The sequence below is a fragment of the Neophocaena asiaeorientalis genome, unplaced genomic scaffold, assembly GCF_003031525.2.
Source record: "Neophocaena asiaeorientalis asiaeorientalis breed wild unplaced genomic scaffold, Neophocaena_asiaeorientalis_V1.1 scaffold46, whole genome shotgun sequence".
Classification (NCBI taxonomy): domain Eukaryota; kingdom Metazoa; phylum Chordata; class Mammalia; order Artiodactyla; family Phocoenidae; genus Neophocaena; species Neophocaena asiaeorientalis.
Genome location: NW_020175393.1, coordinates 8,884,223 through 8,904,371, shown reverse-complemented (window position 1 = coordinate 8,904,371; position 20,149 = coordinate 8,884,223). Strand labels below are relative to the sequence as shown.

The 20,149-nt window shown below is 49.4% G+C and overlaps 1 protein-coding gene across 9 annotated transcripts in view; it reads left to right on the top strand.

Annotated features, from left to right (window-relative positions):
• The window catches only part of TRERF1 (transcriptional regulating factor 1), a 226,292-nt gene that overhangs the window by 196,391 nt on the left and 9,752 nt on the right, over positions 1–20,149 (top strand). For all 9 annotated transcript variants that reach the window (XM_024765906.1, XM_024765902.1, XM_024765907.1 and 6 more), the window contains 6 exons: positions 158–297; positions 432–535; positions 2,049–2,124; positions 9,757–9,845; positions 11,867–11,980; positions 19,443–19,646. In XM_024765906.1, the coding sequence (XP_024621674.1) occupies positions 158–297; positions 432–535; positions 2,049–2,124; positions 9,757–9,845; positions 11,867–11,980; positions 19,443–19,646 (727 nt within the window). The remainder of the gene's footprint in view (positions 1–157; positions 298–431; positions 536–2,048; positions 2,125–9,756; positions 9,846–11,866; positions 11,981–19,442; positions 19,647–20,149) is intronic.

The window sequence follows — 20,149 nt, the reverse complement described above, 5'->3', positions numbered from 1 at the left end:
GAAAGGCCATGCCTGGAATCTTCAGATCACACTGTGAGGAAATGCCCCTGCATTCTTCTTGCAGAAGGAACTGGTTTCCTTCTTTTTCAAGTCGCTGACAGTTGCCCTTGGTCTCAAATTGAAGACCACACTGTTGTTTTTCTTCTTGTGATTAAAGACGCATCAACATTGGCTTGAGATTCCAAGCGGAGATCCCAGAACTCCAGGATGTCTCTGCCCTGGCCCAGGACACACACAAGGCCACACTGGTATGGAAGCCCTGGCCAGAGCTGGAAAACCACGACTTCCAGCAAAGAGGTATTGGCAGCATGGGAAGAACTGGGCAGGAAGGGCTGGATCCTCTCCCGGGGGCCTCTGGCTCCAGGATCGGTTTGTCTTTCCGGTGACCCTGAGCTCTTTCTGATGCAGTGGCCTCTCTTTGTTCCCAACAGTGGAGAATCTCCTGAATTTGTGCTGTTCAAGTGCGTTGCCAGGTGGAGGGACCAATTCTGAATTTGCTTTGCACTCTCTCTTCGAGGCCAAAGGTGATGTGATGGTAAGGAACTGTGAAAAGGAGGCTTCCCGGTTCATATGCTTCATGTCAGAATTCTGAAAAGTATTTTACGAAGTTTTTGTGTTGTTTCATGCCCCTCACAACCAACTCTTAAGATGATGACCAGTTGGTGTGCCTCCCATGTTCCTTATCTCAATGAGTAGGCCAGGATTTGAAAGCCTGCAGAAAACCTCCAGTTGGATTTCTGTTTACACATCTGTTCCTAAGTAATAATGATGGCAACATCTGTTTTGGGAAACTAGAATTTCTTTTCAGCAGTCTTGTAATTCACATCGGGGAACAGGTCTGCAGTGATGGAAGTAGAAGGCCTTCCTGAAGCAAGGCTTGGCCTAAAATAACCTGTCTGTCATACTCTGCTGGTCATTCCTCCCTACCTGGAAATCAGCCAGAATTTGACGTTCATAGAACCGTTTGCTCCCCTAACCAAAGTGAAATGTTCGCTGTGCACCATCTGGTGTCATTCTTCCACTTTTGGCACAGTTCTCTGGCATCCCCAAACCAGAACTTTGGTGCCCTTTTCCCAGAATCAGAGCTGACCATTTGCCTGCTCAACCTGGACCCCTGGCTGGAGCACTTCGTCACTAGCCTCAGCTTCCCCTTTAGTAAATACCTGATTCTTATACCAGAGCTAACCTCCTGCTTTTTTGATTTTATGAAAATGTGAAAGTAAACAAATGTCCCAATACTACCTTCTCATGAGATTACTGATACCCTTCAAGGGTTCTCTAGAATGTTGGAGAACTCTCCTTGACCTTTTAAGATCAGTGCCGCAGAGCCGTGCTTCTCAAACTGTTAACATTCACGCACATCACCTAGGGAGTCTTGTTAAAATGCAGGCTCTTATTCAGCAATTCTGGAGGCGGGGCCCAAGGTGCTGCATTTCTAACCTGCTCCCAGGGGATACCCGTGCTGCTGGTCCATGGACGACACTTGGAGTAGCAAGATTTGAGATCCCCAAACCATCCACAGCTCAACTCCACCTGCACCACTTTTTTAACAAACTCAGTGAGGCTGAGGGACGTAGATTTGAAAGGGTTATTTAGCAAGGCTCCCTGGAAGGACAGTATGTGGTACAGTTATTACTAATATAGCTGTTGATGTTCAGTTGTAATGAAACATGTGATTTTTCTGCAAAAACAGTTCCAGATCACCCACTCATTTCCTTAGAGACTCAGCCTCCAAACAGAGGAGGCTCCACCGTATCTCTGAAGCTGGGGCCCTCACCAAGGAAGGAGTGGGTTTTGGCTGCCACCTGGGTTTTTGGGACAAGACCAGCTGGCTGCAGGCATGGGTGGAGGAGGTATTAGGATGATGAGTCCTGTTGGGTGCTGACCAGAAGGAAGACCCCAAATCGGGGCGTCTCCTCTGTTTTTCCTTCCAGCCCCCCACCCCCGGGCCCTGCAATGCTGGCTCGTTTTCCCCGTTAGGCAGATGGTCTTCTGAGGACACAAGCCCCGTGACTGACTCTCGCCTTTTCTCTCCCACGGGTCTGCAGGCTGCTCTGGAAATGCTGCTGCTGCGGAAGCCAGTCAGGTTAAAATGTCACCCTTTAGCAAATTACCACTATGCCGGTAGGTTGCCCGGAGCCCTGTGCCCCCTTGCTTCCCAAGAGCGGGCTGTCTGCGTGTTGGTCGTGTCCCCTTTTAATAACAAATAGCACCCATTCTGTCCTCAGCGCCGCTTGTGCTCTCAAGGCCTCTGGGGCGTAGGTGGTGGGGCAGCTGTGTCGGCTGGCTGGTCGCTGTCGGGCATTTGTCTGTCTGGGCCTGCCCCTCCTGGGTGTGCCAAGAGCTGGACGAGGGGACAAGGCCCGCACGTGCAGCAGTGAGATCGGTGCACCCGGAGGAAGAGCCACAGGGGGTAGACCACAGAGGCAACAGCACGCAGTGGCCCCTGGGCTTTGGGATCAGTAGATGTGGGTTCACATCTTGCCTGCACCCCGTGGCCTTCTGCAGCCTTGGTCTCCTCACCTGTAAAGTGGGGCTCATACTCCATCCCTCGCAGGATTTTGTGACGTTTTGAGAGAGTATATGGAGCCCAACGCCTGGTACAGTCTAGTAGCTTTATTGTGCATTGGTTGAACAGTTAATGAGCACTTCCTATGTACAGGAAACTGCCTAGCACTAAGAGGGGGAAGTGACAGTGACAGATGTAGACAGAGTCCTGTCCTGTGCAGTTTGGAGTCTGAGGGGTAGGCAGTTATTAAATGACGGATCACTAATGGCGGGAGAAAGACGTGTACATGCACGTGTATACGTGTGCATGCCCAGATACATGTACACGTACATATACATACGAGTCTCTCTTAGGAGGGGGTGGATTAACGGTGGCGTCACCAGTACGAGGGAAAGAGGACACACCTTGGAGAGTTGAATGGAGTTAGAGTCGTGCAGAGAGAGTGAAACAGGCTGGGGAACCTGCAGTGACAATGCAGTTGGAGTCAACATTTGTATTTCCGTTAACTAGTAGCCCTGTCCATTCTGGGGGTCTCCACGCACCTGCCCGGGTTCTCTGTTTCAGAGAGGGCTGGGTCCTCCAATGCCCCTTGGTTGTTAATCATTTGAAGGTGTCTCTGGTGCCTGGGGGGACCGTGCGTAGATGGGTGCTAAGTACTTCAGTGGCCTTGGGGACCCAGTAAATACCTTTTCCAGTCCTCAGTCTAGGCGGCCAGATGTGGCCTCAGGTGAGGGCTGTTCTGCAGATTCCGGCGTGTTCTCAGGGGGCTCCCTGTGACCCCACCACCGTCTGCCTTGCAGAACGGGCTCCTCTCCCGAGTTGGCCCTCTTGCCTGTCATCACAGGGTGGAAAGGCCTCAGAAGCCACTCACCTGAACACAGCAAGCCCGGGATGCCTGCCTGTGGATCGCTCCCGGCACACAGGCTGCTGCTGGCACTAGGCAAGCACAGAATGGACACATTGGATAAGAAATCCATCATGTAACCCCATGGCCTCAAGGAGCCAGTTTCTTAATACTGTCTCCATCATTTCCTGCTTGGTGTCTGCCCCAAGTGTGGGTAGAAGATGTGGGAGTTCTCTCTAATCTGCCATGGAAACAATTCAATCCTCTTAATTCCCAGCGTCATCTGCTGCCCATTAAACCCTGACGGGCCGTCCAGCCTCCTGGAGCCTGGGTCAGGCTTCTCTGCTTAGCGAGGAGACTTCCCTAGCATCTGCTGTGGCTGCCCTCGGCCCCTGGGGTGACTGGGGTGGGCGGCGCCTCTGGGCTGCTCATCTCCAGCTGTGAGCAGCCTCGTCTGGGCCCCAAATCTCCCCCAGTTCTTCCCAGCATGCCAAGCAGGTATTGTGATCTTTTTAGTGTGTGTCATGACATAAAAGAGACGGGAAAGCTATGGGCTAGAGACCACCTCCACCCCAAACAACACCGAACAACAATCTTAAAATAGTACTAAAAGCTTTGAAACTAGAAGGCCCTAAACTCTGCTAAAATTCAGTGATCTTCGGGAGTTGGGGGTTCCTGGAAAATCCTTTGCCCGTCCCTTGCGCCCTTTCCCTATAAGCAGACCAGGAGGCACTCTTGTTGCTTCCAGAATCCTTTTGACCCTTGGAGACAAGAGAGGTGGAACTGTCCGGTGTGAAGGGTTGGTGTCCCATTAGCTGTGTGTCCCCAAGAAAAGGGTGCTCGCCTAGGTCTGCCAGTAATCTCTCTTCTCCAGGAAGTGATCACAGACTGGGTCCCAGAGAATCTTCTAGAATTATGAGCACAAAGGACAAAGGTCACAGATCTCTGAAGTCTGGCCTGACTCCATCCCCTTGACGGTTCCCTTCCAGAACACAGAGGAGGCCACAGAGTCTACCCCCGTCACGTGCCCCAGCTAACAGCCGTGACTGCCTTCCGCCCTTTTAACCACCCCACCCTCTGACTGGTTCCGGGTGTCGGTGAATCCCACCCCCGTGGCGCCGTCCTGCCTTGGCCTTCGTGCTAAGCCCTGTTTGGGTTGCTCTCCAGCAGGACTGTCAGCTCAGGTCCAGCCTTGCTGGGACACTGTCTTCTGAAATCTCCTCTGCTTCCAGCTCTGCGGCTGTGGCCAGTGTCACTCCCGCCCGACTCCGGCCCTGGAATTGCACCCCAGGCTTCCAGTTGTCTAGAGAGAGGTCAGACCTCCCCGGCCTGTGCCCTGGAGGGAAGGTGGCAAGACTGGTTTCAGTGGTGCAGACTGTGAACTGGGGGAGACAGTGACAGGAGCCTGTGAAAATCACTTCCCTCCTGACCTGCCCTTCCACCCCATCCCATCCCATCCCAAGCAGTTCAGTGAGAAAAGGAAAGAGCGACCAGTGCTGGGGCCCAGGAAAGACATCAGTGTAGGTGGGCAGCTTGCCCAGATCTGGGGGCAGCTTGGCAAGCCCGGAAGAGCCCTGTTAAGATCCTCAGAGGAAGGGGGCTGTCACAGTGGCCCCCAGGCTTTCTAATTCACACCGGGTCCAGACCTCTCTCCACACCCTCCGCCCATAAGTTGCAGCGGTTGTTTGCAGTGGCTCCCAGTCAGCGGTTGGGTTGGGTGGGGAAGGCTTGAGTGTGGGTCTGTCAGGGTGACAAGGATGCCTGGTTGTGATTAGAGAGCTTCCGGCGTCTTTGGTTTTTCCGTTGAGCCGGTAGTTCCTGCAGATGGGCACGGAGTGGAGGGGTGTCAGACCTGGCCCTGGGAGTCTTGGCAAGGGTTCAGCAGAGGCTACTGTGGGCCCCCACCATAGCCCAAGCACTCACTGGGTCATGAGCCCTGACCTGACTCCGGAGATGGGAGAGACCTGGAGGGAATATACCCGTTCAGTCGGGGGGAGGCATGGTCTCTGTCTTGGAAGCTGCCCCAGTTTGGTGAAGAGACAGAATTACATTCTCCAGAGAATACTTTGTAAGAAGCGCAGCTGTGAAGTCATCTCACAGGCATCCTTAGCCCATGTCGCTAGCTGGAGAGTGATCCCCTGAAGCGCAGGAACGGAGTTAATACTCACTCTGCTGCTTTGCCTGATGTGGCACTTGTGGAGAAGAGGCTAGTGGACAAGCTCAGGTTCTGGATTCAGATCAAGGCCTCCCTGCCTTTGGCCTCCAGAGGGAACTGTGGTATTACCCGGTTCACCTGCACCCCTAAAAATATTACTCAGTCTTCACCCATCATGGAAAACCTTTCACGGAAATGAAGATCTGGTGTAGAAACAGGTCCTCCTTTTTCTACAATGAGCATGTCTTTCTTATGTAACTGCTATAACAACAGCATCGAGAACAGTTTTTAAAAGCTTGAAAGGAAGACGGACAGGCCCCTCTTTAAAACATACTGTGCCCAAACTTTCTCTCACCCCTCCACGTCTCTTTTTAATTGCCTGCATTCGCTATAGATTGTCCCAAATTTCGCCACCATCCAGAGCCTGTTTCCCAGCAACCGAAGCTCAGAACATTTTTCCTCTGGATACTGTTCCAGCACCAGTTTCCTCCAGTTAATTAGGCTCTTTGTAATTAGCCTTAATCGTCTTGTTAGGGACCCCTGCTGATAACCGCCCACTAGCCAGGAATCCCCAGGGAGAATGGATGGGGGTGGGGGGGGTGTGTGTCATCAGCCCATCAACCCCAGGGACATGCTGAGTGGACAGCAGGGATCTCAAAGGGGGAGGGCAGGTGAGGAGTTGGGGCAGCCCCCTGCCTCGCTTTTGCATTTTATCCTGGACTTTGTTCAAGAAATAGAATCCAAGAAGGGCTGGCTTAGAAAACCTTGTTCAAGAAGGAGGAAAATGCTCCTGCCAGACAGACCCCAGGAGGAGAGACGCTGAGCCTTGTCGGGATTACAGGAGGATTTCGGGGCAGGGAGGAGAAGGCTGCAAGTTACAGGTAGCCCAGAGTAAGGCTGTGGGTGGGAACACACACGACAGGGAACGCTGCAGGGACCGGCAGGCTTCATGAGTGCCCACAGATATCAGCAGGGGACAGCGTGTGTCCCACGGCTGCAGGCTGATTTGGGATCTGCCGTCCGAGTGGCCAGATCTGAAGCATTCTCTGTGCACATACTTCGGACTAAACGCTGCCAGTCACAGCATGACCGTCAGGATCCCCAAGTCACAAAAGAGGAAACTGAGACTCAGAGAAGTAAACTTGCAGGGGCCCCAGAAGGAGTGAGTGGCAGAACCAGGTTCGCAGCCTGTGGTCTCCTGCTTAAAGTCACCCCTTTTATCACAGCACAGTGACTTGATTATTTGGGGCAAGCGCATCCAGATATTATGTCTATATACCCGGCTTCAGCCTGGGAATTCAGCCCAAGAGCCCAGGAGTGGATTCTCAGTCCTGTGGGCAATCCCATGATCAGGGTGCAGTGAAGATGGAGCGTGAGAAGCGATGGACTTGTCTGGCCCCGCCTCTGCCTCTCAGTTTGTGGACACCCTTGTTGGACAGACACGCACGCACAGCACAGTCGCGTGTGCTAAAGCGCAGACCCTAGGACTACGTAGAGGAGCCATCTCTCACCGTCTGAGCACCTCAGGTCGGGGGCAGCACAGAGAGGAAATTGCGAGGGTGCAGCCCACTTCCAATCCAGGACTGGTGGTGTCGAGTGGACACTCTGGGATTGGGAAGACTAAAGACCCCATCACAGGGCAGCAGCCCTAAACACCACCAAAGAGTTGATGGGGAGAAGGCCTCCTTCCCCCGTGAGGCTTGAGGATCCCCCATAACAGATGGTCCAGGAAGTCACTTCACCTTCTGTGGGGTTACAGCTGGAAGGCCATCTCGGGATGTGTAGGGACATACCTCTCACAAGTAAACAGACCTGGGGACTTAACACTGCGGTTTGGACAGTAATCAGATGACAGGCTTAGCGTGGGGTGGAAGAAAGTGTGTCCACCATAGAGGCTGGGTGCTGGCCTGAGAAGGCTGCGTGGCCCTGTGAGTGTCTCACGGGGGCTTCGAGCTGCGCTCTGACTTGAGAAACATAGGATCTGGCTGAGGGTGGAAAGGATTCTCATTCATCTAATTGGGGGTTTTCATCAGCAAAATATTCCCTAACTTCCTATGTGAGGTGCAACCCAGAGCTGCACAGACTGGACCTGTATCAGGGCAGCACAGCAACCTCCCTATATGCTTGTCCATGGGCTCAGCTAGTGTGACATGTCCGCATCATGGTCCTCTTACACCATTGCCTCTCTGATCTCTCTTTGCTGTTTTAATGGATACCTAAAAGGAGCCATAACTCTTCTTTGGTCTTTCAGTTGTTGGTTCAGCCTTTCTGTTTTGCTCTTTCTGTCTCTGCCTCTGGGCAATGGGAGCAAACGGGAGCTGGGACCCGAAGCCCTTGAGTGTTAGACAGAAGTTGAGGAATGGTGATGCCGGTGCTCCAGAGCTCCAAACCCCACCGACATGCTCTGCTCACATCCACTCTAGCAAAGCCTCTCCAAACCTCTGGCCCCACTTCTCCCTGTTATGGTGGTTTGCACAACCAGAGATGTCCTGGTCTCCAGAACCCGTGGAAGAGGCTTCCTTCTTCCGAGGGTTAATCAGAAAGCTGCTTTCCTTCTAGAATTAAAGAGAGAAACAAACCAAAGAAATCAGGTGGTGGCCCTACTTTTATAGGGGCCTGAAGCAGCCCAGCTGTGGAGAGCATATCCTGCATCTGGAGCCAGAGCTCTTGGCTTAAGGACCCATCAGGGAGTCACACAAAGAAGGTGTTTATTTCAGAAATCTGAGCTGACATCACTGAGTCACATATTTTCTCAAGGACCCAAGGCTGTCTGCCTCCTGCCTGCCTGCCAGGCGTGGTTTCACTTGTTTGAATGATTTGGGCTCAACCTTTTGAGGGAAGAAGCAATTCAGGTTTTCTTACTTTAGCCCCTCCGTCAAGCATAGCAAAATGGAAATCTTGGGCTTGTTCTGGTTGGAAGGAAAAATACTATAGTTTGGGGGATTACAGCTCTGAAAAGTAGAGGCTTATCAAAAGCCCACCCATGTACCATCCAAAGAATCAGAGATACAGGGAATTCAAAAAATTAGAATGAGGCCGAGTTTCTGCAAACCAGCCACAGTGATTGAGCCCCCAGAAGTAGGACTTGCCTTGGAAATAGGCCAGTACCATTCTCTGTAAACATCTGCATATCCTGCTTTGACAAGAATGTCAAGTTCAGCCAGCAAGGCAAGATGCACCAGCCCGGCACTGCAAGGCCTCTTCTTCATTGGTCTGCAGATTTGTCAGGAACCGGTCCCTCTCACCTCTCAGCCTCATCTGCTTTCCCTCTGCTGGAACCCTGTAGTTGAGTTGTACTGGATTACTGCTTATTTCTTGAACACCTCCATTTCCTCATCTGTAAAATGGGTAGCAGTAATACCAGTCTTACAGATTGTCTGTCGAACCAAATGACTACTATCTGTGAAGTACTTTAGAGCCTGGCACATAGTAAGCGCTTATAAGTATTAGGTTTTTTTCCCCTTGTGTCTTGCATGTAGTAAACTCCTAAGAAGTATCTGCCGAATGGATGAATGGATGAATGACATGTGTCCTCTCACTGCTTGCCTCTGACTTTGCACATGCCACTTTCTCTCCCCAGAATTCCCTTCCATCTCCTTCTTGCCTGACTTGCTTCTGTGTCTTTTTAAACCCCGCTCAGGTGTTCTCTCCACCTGGAAGCCTTCCCAGCTGCCCTAACCTGCGTGTGCTGTCCCTCCTTTGTGCCCTATCGGCACCCGACCCCTCCCTTCATCCTCGCAATCATCACCTTGAATGCAGGGCCTCCTGGTTTTCTCCCCACTAGATTGTGAACATCTTGAGGGTGAAGACTGCTGAATCCAGCACATGTGAGGATCACTTGCTACGTGAATGCTTGCCTTCATCCTAATTACATGAAAAAAAACTGTAGCTAAACTCCATTAAGCATTCATGGTTTTCCAGTTACTAAGCTAGACACTTTTTGGGCATTACCTTCTTTAACCTTCACAGAAATCTTAAGAGGTGGAGACAGTCAGAATTATTCCCATTTGTAGGTAATAAAACTGAGTCTTAGGCTCAATAACTTGCCAAGGTCAAGGCCACGGCTGAGCTCTGAACCCGGGTGTCAGGGTCCCTAACCATTACACTACACTTCCTGTTCAGAAAGGAGTGTGATATGTATTCTATCACATGCTGAACAGTTGTAGTTCGTAACTTAGCTAAGTGAACCAGCAACCACAAGTGAGGAGAACTGAGCTGTTTTTTTATGAAATGTGTGTTTCGTTGTAGGTTCGGACAAGTGGACCTCCCTAGAAAGAAAACTGTTTAATAAAGCACTAGCCACTTACAACAAAGACTTTATTTTTGTACAGAAGATGGTAAGTATTCTTTTTCCCATTGCTCACTTGAAACCAAATTTGGGAAGTTGTACACCCAAAGATATATAGAACTATTTGGTTACTGGCTTAAGACTGTCAACAAAAGACTGTCTTCCATCTCTTGCTGGTAAAGGATGGTATTTGTTATGGATGGCTTGGCCCTGGTGTTAGGGATGTGGGGGCAGGAGAATATAGATTATTTGGATGTGGCAGTCGGGGGGAGGGGTATTCTTATCTTAATTAAAATGTGTAATTCATGCATTCTGTCAGAATAAATAGACCTGAGGCTTCTGGTTCACAATTTATATAAACTATTTCATGTGTATTTGACAGATCTATAGTGTTTCTGACAGAATTGGGGGAGGGGGGATTGGAGAAGGGAGAATATGAGCCGTCCCCCTAGCAGAGTTTCTGGTGTTGGGCCCCTGATCATAAGGACAGTGTTAATAAAAATAATATGTTACAGGGACTTCCCTGGTGGTCCAGTGGTTAAGACTCCAAGCTTCCACTGCAGGGGGCACAGGTTCAATCCCTGGTCAGGGAACTAAGATCCCGAAAGCTGTGTGGTACGGCCACATAATAATAATAGTAACAACTATAACATGTTACATATATAGCATTTCACAGCAAAGTAGAGCTCTTTAACAAAGATGAAATAGTGCTTTATCCAGGACATAATAAACATAATAGGCCTTAATTGGCTGAGAGATGGTTTAGGCCAAAAGTTACAATGATTCAGAGTGTTTCAGCAAAATGATGAATGATGGAGCCATACTGAGTTATTAAGATGCTCAGGTCCACAGAGAACAGGGTCCCAGGTGACAGCTGCCATTGGCTCTGGGCTGGGCCTCAGTGTTGTCCCGGGTTCATGTCTCCTGTCTTTAATCCTGGGCCTTGACTGGATGAGAATCAGAATAGGTGGACTTTTTCTCCAGCTTGCCTCCGTCTTCAGATCTGAATTCGCACCCGACTTACTTACTCTGCCCTGGAGGCCACTGGACTCTTTGCTGCCCTCTATCCCAGCAGCTCCCAGGCTCCCATCTCTCCTGGGTCACCTTCCCCCGGGACTGATCTGTCCTCAGCCTCATTCCTTAAAGGCCCCGCACCTGATGGATTCATGTGTCGTGCTCACCAGGCAATGCAGGACTTAAAACAAGGGTTCTCTGGGACTCTATCCTCCCTCCCTGGGTGATTCTAATGTAGAAATTCATGATATCAGGTGGACGTGAAGGGGCCACCTTTGAGGAGACCAGACTTCTGAAGGTACTCTTTTCATTCTCACTATGCAGGTGGCCATGTTCCTGCCCCCAAGGGGACAGCCAGCCTTTTTATCTACCTCCAGAAAACCCACATTACTGAACCCCACTTTGAGCTTAGAGCACTATGAACTAAACAAAGGAATGTTTTTCTCTTTAAAACACATTTATCTTTGCCCCTTTGGGGGAGAAGAGGGCAAGGCTTGTTTTCTGCAAACACTAAGCTCTTGTCGTCATAACTTTTGTCTTATATTCCTGTTCGATTACTAAGGAACATTTTTCATAAATAGATTTTGAATGTCAACAAGTTGGAGAGCCAAATACATTCAAGCATTTGAAAAAGCATTTGCTGCTTTATGGGTTAAAAAAGGGAACGAGCTCTCTATGGACGAATGTGAAAAAAATCTCCAAGCTATCTTGCGAAAAAAAGTCAAGATGCAAAGCAGTACATAGAGTGTGCTACCTTTTGTGAGGCAGAATGGTGGGGAGGAAAATATTTTCCTGTTTGTTGGTATATATGTAAAGAAATTCTGGAATGACACCCAAGATATGAATAAGAGGGGCCAGCTGTGTTGCAGGGGTATGGGGGGAACAGATGGATGGATGGATGGAGAACGGGTGTGGGGAGGAGACTTTTCACCATGTATATGTTTTTATTCAACTGCATAAACCTAATACCTATTACAAACTTAAACTTGCACAAAAGCTTGCTGCTTTGCACCCTGCCCACTGCTGGAGCTGATCTTGAGGTGCCTTTCCCGGCAGGTGAAGTCCAAGACGGTGGCTCAGTGTGTGGAGTACTACTACACGTGGAAAAAAATCATGAGGCTGGGGAGGAAACACCGGACACGGCTCTCGGAAATCATCGACGATTGTGTGGTGAGTGAAGCTGCCCGGGTGCTGCTGCTTCGGGCCCTGCTCCTGCCCGATGCCCAGGTCCCTAAGTGGCTGGCACTGGTGGGTGACAGGCCAGTTCCCAGGTGAGATTCAGGCCTTGATTTCCTGGGATAATTAGGCGGAGGGAAGGCAGTTTTGGGTTTGACCCGCAGCCCAGTGATCAGTTAAGGAGATGAAGGCTGGCTTGCGTTCCAGGGCAGGTAGGCACCGGGGGAGTTAAACCGTGGTGGTTCCAGCCTTGATGTGGGTGACTTATAAGAGGCACCCCGACATTCTGGGATAGCACTTCCTGATCCTTCCACAGTCACAGATGCTCCTTACCAGAGAACTAACGTGCCTTAGAAAGACCTAAGCGCACTCGGATTTTACACAGCTTCTGTGAAGCATGCCCAAGGAGCAACGTTGACCCCTAGGTGGCGCAAGGAACTCTCAGTTATTGGGGAACTAGTTAGCAGTGTGTAGATTATTCTGATCCTCACATCACCATTTATCCTTGGTACTGATTTCCTTCATTAGCAGACAATCCAAGGTTGTCTGCGTATTAAGATGAAGAACCTACTAAAGACATCACTAGGGACTTCCCTGGTGGCACAGTGGTTAAGAATCCGCCTGCCAGTGCAGGGGACATGGGTTTGAGCCCTGGTCTGGGAAGATCCCATATGCTGCAGAGCAACTACGCCCATGCGCCACAACTACTGAGCCTGCGCTCTAGAGCCCCCGAGCCACAACTGCTGAGCCCACGTGCCACAGCTACTGAAGCCCGCACACTTAGAGCCCATGCTCTGCAACAAGAGAAGCCACTGCAATGAGAAGCCCCCACACTGTAACAAAGAGTAGCCCCTGCTCGCCGCAACTAGAGAAAGCCCGCGCAGCAACAAAGACCCAACGCAGCCAAAAATAAATGTTAATTAATTAAAAAAAAGAAAGAAAGAAGTTTTTAAAAAAGACATCACTAGATTGAAATCTTCTCTGAACACCTTATGTGTGGCTTTGAAAATTACTACCACTTTTGTCCTTGCAGTTAACTCTCTTCTCTGCATCCACAGCCAAAGGGAGATCTTCTCACATGTTGTGGAAAACACGTATGTGTGTGTAAAAATTACGTCTTACAACAGATTACTAAACTCTCGTCTGCAACCATCAGGAAATGTGTTTGGAATTCATAAATATCGTGAATATTTGTAATTATACTTTCATTCCCAATTGTGTCCCCCATGTAAGTGTTACTAGCACATATGTGGGTTAATCTCTTTCACAGACGTTTACATAGTGCTTCATACATTCCAGGCATTGTACTAGGAGGCACTTTACACATATTGACTTATTTACTCCTTATACCAATTCTATGAGGTAGGAAACTGAGGCACAGAGCCTAGGTAACTTAGCCATGGTCAAAAGGCTGGTGAGTGTGTTGTCTGAGCCTGATTCCCTGGTGTAACACTTAAGAGCAAGCAAATGCAAATCCTCTTAGAGAAGTGTAAAAACACTTGGACTCATTAATGCTTCAAAGCCTAAGTTCCTGACTAAGAATTGATCCTAGCTAAGAAATATATACACATATATAAATTTATATTTGGACCCAAATATCAAAAAAAAAAAAACAGGTATCTGTAGAACAGAATGGTATTGCCATTCTTTTGATCAGAGATGGCAGTATTCTATATTCAGTGTTTCCTATGATGAGTTTTGTTTGACTGCCTTAAGTAGTGATGTCTTATATCTGAATAGCCTTTTTCTCACCTGTGGCTAACGTTTAAAAAAGCAACGTGGCCTCTTCTGGTTCAATCAACTAAAAACAATTGAGTTCCCACTATGTCTGCAGTGCTGTGGGTGACCTGGGGCTGTAAACTGGCCTCTGCCCCCTGCCCCAGGAGCATATATTATAGGTGGGAAGATGTGGCATACACAAGGAGAAAGTTTACCGTGAACCCCAAGAGTCTTTAAAAGTAGTATAAGATGAGGTCCAGAAAGTCTTAGATATGGCCTTTGGGGACTCTGTCTCATCCAGCTCCACCAGTCCTCAGGCAGAAGGTTGAGGCCCAGCGAGGGGAAGGGGCTTGCCCAAGGTCACACAGAGCATTGCTTTCTGAATGAGCAGAATAGACAGTAAATGAGGAAGCCCAAAGAATACTGGCTTGGGAGACCTAGGACCTGGCCCCTACGCTTACTGACCAGTAAAAGGGGGCCGATGGTTTAGATGATTTGGAAAGTCCCTTCCGATTCTGGAATGTTCTGGGATCTGTCAGAGTCATGTTTTGGAAGAGAGCAAAATCAGAGGATATGGTTTCCCAAATCAAGTTGATGTCTCTTCAACTTGGGTGTTACCAAGTGCCTAGGACAGTGCCTGACACGATATCAGCACTCAGTAAATGTTTGTTGAATGAATGAGTGAATGTTTTTCCCAGGTAGGAGTCGCTCTGGGTCATGGCAACAATCCCTCTATGAACTCCCTGGGAAGAGAGGGGGTGAACCAGGAGATTCTGAGCAGAGGAGGGCTACTAAGGAAGGTGTGACCACGTTAGGCACAGGCGCCATCTTGGGCCAGCAGTGTCTTGCAGGTGGGTGGAAAGGCCCGAGCCAGCGTGTAGCCTCAGACTGAGGAGGAAAGGTTAAGACGTCACCCCAGGCACCACACCTCCTTGGGCTTATTTGCCAGGAGCCGGTATTAGGCTGGGTCAGGTGCAACCACACCTTGTGACCTGTGAGCTTAATGTGCAGAGATGACTCAGGCCCCCCCCAAAACAAGAAAATCTTGATTCAAGGCCACTGTGGTAGCTCACAACTCCCTTTAGGGCACTGTGAAGACACAGTCAACCTTCTGAGGATAGTTTGCCAAGTGGAGATGAAAAACTGGGACCATGCAAGGACGGGGAAGGTGCAGGAGGCACAGTCCTAGGAGGGGGTCCTGCTCTTGTCCTCTGGGCCTGCCTGGGACACTTGGGTAGCTCTCCTCAATATTTTATTAAAGGGAGTATATTCCCCCCATATGGAGCACCGTCAGGTAGCTCAGGGACTTTTCGAGGGAGACGGCGGGGAAGGAAGGAAGGTGAGGAGTGACTGCTCTTTAGGGGCCAGGAGGTCAGCATAGCACAAGCTCATCCAGCAGGTGACCTGACTTCTGGCCTGTGACCGTCACAGGCCCTTCCACCCTTGCAGGCCGAAGAGGAGGCCAAGGTGGGCTCTGCTGAGGAGGCGAGAGGGAAGTGCTGGCCACAGCTTCCTGTTCCCTGCCCAGGCTCCTGCTTCCACTCAAGGCGAATCTGTGGGTCTGGCTGTGAGCAAAATTCAGCACAGTTCAAGAAACCAGCTGAGGGCTTCCCTGGTGGTGCAGTGGTTGAGAGTCTGCCTGCCGATGCAGGGAACACAGGTCTGTGCCCCGGTCCGGGAAGATGCCACATGCCGCGGAGCGGCTGGGCCCGTGAGCCATGGCCGCTGAGCCTGCGCGTCCGGAGCCTCTGCTCCGCAACAGGAGAGGCCACAACAGTGAGAGGCCCGCGTACCGCAAAAAAAAAAAAAAAAAAAAAGAAAGAAAAAGAAACCAGCTGAGGCAGTTACCTGACTTTGGAAGACAGCGGTCAGGGCTCCGAGGGCACAGCTCCCCCACGGTCCCAGGCCTGAATTGCCTGCAGTGCGATGCACTGACAAGGGGCCTGGGGAACATCCTCCTTCCCACTGACACAGAGAGGCGGCTGGTTCTCAATGGTTTTGAGAGGTTTAGCTCTGTGTTTGAGCTGAAAACCTAAGCCATGTCCAGATGGACAGATGTGCATCTGTGGACATGTGCAGGCAGGCAAGGAGCTAAGGCTGAGGCTTTAGAATCAGATGGTGCAGGGTTTAAATCTCAATTCAATTTCTTTACCAGCTATGTGCTCTGGGGGAAATTAGTTCTCTGGTCAATTTCTCATTTGTTTAAAAAATAAAAATTTGGGGCTTCCCTGGTGGCGCAGTGGTTAAGAGTCCGCCTGCCGATGCAGGGGACACAGGTTCGTGCCCTGGTCTGGGAAGATCCCACATGCTGCGGAGCAGCTGGGCCCGTGAGCCATGGCCGCTGAGCCTGCACGTCCGGAGCCTGTGCTCCGCAACGGGAGAGGCCACAGCGGTGAGAGGCCCACGTACCGCAAAAAAAAAATAAAAAATAAAAATTTGTAGGGAATTCCCTGGTGGTCCAGTGGTTAGGACTCCATGCTTTCACTGCTGAGGTTCTGAGGGCCCAGGTTCAATCCCTGGCTGGGGAACTAAGATCCAGCAAGCTGCATGGTGTGGCCTAAATAAATAAAATTTTTTTTAATGAAAAAAAAATATTGTGCAGGATTTCTGTGAAACCTAGCAGTGTGTGTGTGTGTGTGTGTGTGTGTGTAGTCCCTGATTCACAGCAGGCCTTCAGTATGTTGTCATCACCATCATCATTCATCAGTGACTGTAACACTCAAATTTGTGTCGTTGAAGAAATTTGGGTTGTTGAGCATTTGTGTTTTAACTTATAAACTTCTCGTAATACAAATGCCATTTGCAGGCCTGAGAAATAAAAATCTCCTCAAGAAACTCTTATTTGGACTCAGGGTTTTGAGCACTTTGTGTAATACATAACCATCTCCCTGCTCTGTACTTGCCCACTTTTCTGCCAGTTTTGGAATAATGTCAAATGTTTCCTTTCGTGACGCATCACGAAATGGCCAACTTGTTGATACAGAGTGCTACCTGTTAGGGTTTTGTCCTCTGTCTGTGCTACAGAGTGCTACCTGTTAGGGTTTTGTCCTCTGTCTGTGCTACAGAGTGCTACCTGTTAGGGTTTTGTCCTCTGTCTGTGCTACAGAGTGCTACCTGTTAGGGTTTTGTCCTCTGTCTGTGCTACAGAGTGCTACCTGTTAGGGTTTTGTCCTCTGTGCTACAGAGTGCTACCTGTTAGGGTTTTGTCCTCTGTCTGTGCATCTCTCGTCACATTGGTGAGCACTTTCACTTGATGATAAATCATTTTGTGAACATGCGTAGATTGCCGTTTGAAGTAAACCTGTCTACGTTCATGAGACATATATAATCACAGGACAGTATCATTTGATCTGTAATTTAATGGCTCTATGGAACTTTTAAGAGCTGTCAAACAATAGCATGGTGAGAAAATTGTATAAATTTGTATAACAACTTGAAAATTGTATAACAACTGCTGTGGAATAAGTGCCATTGCCATTGAAAGTTACCATGTAATTTACTGTAAATGGTGAGCTGTAGGCCTCCGTCTGCTTAATATCCTGGTACCTGAGACCACAGAGTTCCAGTTCTGTAAAGGAATGGAGCGAACCCGTGGAGTTAGACGTAACATGATTTTACCTGAAATTCTCTGAGGTTGGAAGGTGGTTGATTCATATGAGAATAAGGCCATTTAAGTGATATCAACCTGTATATTCTATACTAGTAAGAGATCTGTAAGCTTATATCATAAATCACTCTGTAAAATGTATTAAGCCTACATCTGTATTCGTTGAAGTCTTTCAGCAAATGTAATCATTACTGATTAATCCTAATTTACCCACTGGAAACTGGGACCATTTCTTAAGTATACCCTGTTAATACATGGTCTCAAATATGCATATATACCATATTAAATAAGGATAATACTGAAACAGTGAGGAGTGTGCTAAATGCCCGTATTTACTGGGATTATCTTTCTCTCCCATCCCCAGTCCAAACTGGAGAGAGAAAACTGGTGGTTTCTGGATCCTGGGGTACTGCTACTCTCAGAAATCTTTATTCTTCTTGGAAATTCCGGCTTCCAGGTTCTAAGAATTGTAGGCTTACCCAGAGTTACATTACTCTCTGGGGTAAACCAAACTGCAGACCATGTGCATGTTTTTTTTTGTTTTATGTTCTTTTTGGCTGCGTAGGATCTTCGTTGCTGCGCGGGCTTTCTCTAGTTGCGGCGAGCGGGGGCCACCCCTCGCCATGGTGCACGGGCCCCTCATGGCGGTGGCCTCTCTCGTTGCAGACCATGGGCTCTAGGCGCGCGGGCTTCAGTAGTTGTGGCACACAGACTCTAGTTGTGGCTCGTGGGCTCTAGAGCGCAGGCTCAGTAGTTGTGACGCACGGGCTTTGCCACTCCACAGCATGTGGAATCTTCCCAGACCAGGGATCAAACCCGCGCCCGCTGCATTGGCAGGCAGACTCTTAACCACTGTGCCACCAGGGAAGTCCCCCAGCCCACATGCTTTAAGCAGTGGGTGTGCAGAGAGCCCAGCAGAGACAGATGACCCATCAGGGTGGAAGGCAGCCGGACATCCCTTTTGTTTCTTCATTTGTAAACTAGGAGGACTGTTTACAGTCTATTCAGTGACACAGCAAACACACTTTGTACACCGCGAAGTGCTGTAAAATAGACGCTAAAATGAGGTTGACATAACACGGAATTCCCATCCCTGGTCCTCAGTCCTTCTAGGCCCGGAGGAGCAAGCATCCCTTACACACACACCCTCGCCCCACCTCACCCCCGTGAGGACTGAGATTGCAGAGTAAGGTAGGTAGTTCACTAAAAGGGCCTCCTAGATCCCTGGCCCCCATCCCCACCCAGCCCAGGTACCTCCTCCAGGCTATTCCGTTAGCTGTCTTGTTAACCTTGACGAAGGTCAGGACCTTCTGCTTAATTCTGCACCTGGTTGCTGTTCTGAAGCAGAGGGAGGGGACACAGTCACAAAGAGGATAATTATTCTTAGAAATATTTTTCTTATTCTTTTTTATAGAGGGCCCATGATCAGAGACCATGATCAGAGACCAAAATATATATATATATATATATAGCACATGATAAATAAAAGGGAATATCCCCTTCCATTTCTGCTCCTTTTCAGAGTCACTGTGGTTCAGTCTCTGATCCTATTTTCTGACAAGAACAGAGAAGTGCATCAGAATGCCATGGGTCATGTGCCTTCCACAGGTCAAATCAATATCTCGAGCATCTTGCAAGGAAGTGTGTTAGAAGACCTTTAAAAACAAATCCTGATAGGTCTTTAGTCTCTGTCCAGAGGGGCTCCACAGTGTCATTACTGCTTGAAAACCCTCCTCACTGCTCTGGGGAGGCAGAGCTGCTGCAAGTGGGGTATCCTGCCTGTGTTTTAGTCAGTGTCAAGGTCTGCGGGTCTCAAACAAGGGGGAGAAACTCTACATACAGAAATCTGTATATTCTCTGCCTTGGGATATGTTTTTATAAGTGATAAGGGAACCCAAAGTGGGCTGGGGGGACTTCCTTGCCCTCAGAATTCCAAGTGTCCAATGACCAACCTTGTAGAAACCGTATCGCTCCCCAGAGGCCCCTGCCAGCCCTTCGTTATGCACAAAGAAGCCGATGCAGCCCCAGCGACCAGCCCCCTCTCTCTTCTCCTAGCCCCTGGGTTCTGTTCATCACTAAACATGCCATTTGGGGATTTTCCCCCTTTTGCTTTTATTGCCGTAACACCAGACGAGTGAAGAAGATGAAGAGGTACAGGAGGAGGAGGAAGACCCAGAAGAAGACAGGAAATCCACGAGAGAAGAGGAGAGTGAATTGCCCAAGTCTCCAGAGCCACCACCAGGCCCGGTCCTGGCTTCCGCAGAGGGGCCGCCCCTGCAAGCCCTGGGCCAGCCCTCAGGCTCCTTCATCTGTGAAATGCCCAACTGTGGAGCTGTAAGTGTCTCTGCACCCTCCAGGGATCTGGGACTCCTGAGAGCCGTACATACAGCTGTGCCCGGCTTTAAGAGATGATGCACTTTGCAAAAGGTGTACTTTCAGCAGTGAAAGTTTGGCAGAGGGAAGTCCATGTGGCCATGCTTTTCTTTCTTTCATCCATTTACTTATTCATTCAGCCCATAGATATTTCTGGAGTGCGTGTTCTCTGTTAAGCACTGTGCACGTGCTTGGAGGACACAGGTCCGTCCCTGCCCTCAGGGAGCATGTGATTCAGGCTCTGCAATGGACCTTGGTCTCCAGAACTAACACTCCTCGTTACTTGGTGGCCCCCACTCCTCCTGGGCTGTGTCATACAGGTCATGTCCTGGAGACATGCATTTAAATGCAGTGGGAGAGCCCACAGAGAAGGAGTGTCTTTTTATGGCATAATTACAAAGATTTAGCTAAAGTTTATCTTTGTACTTTTGGGGGGAAGCAAACAAGATTTACTAAGCAAATTA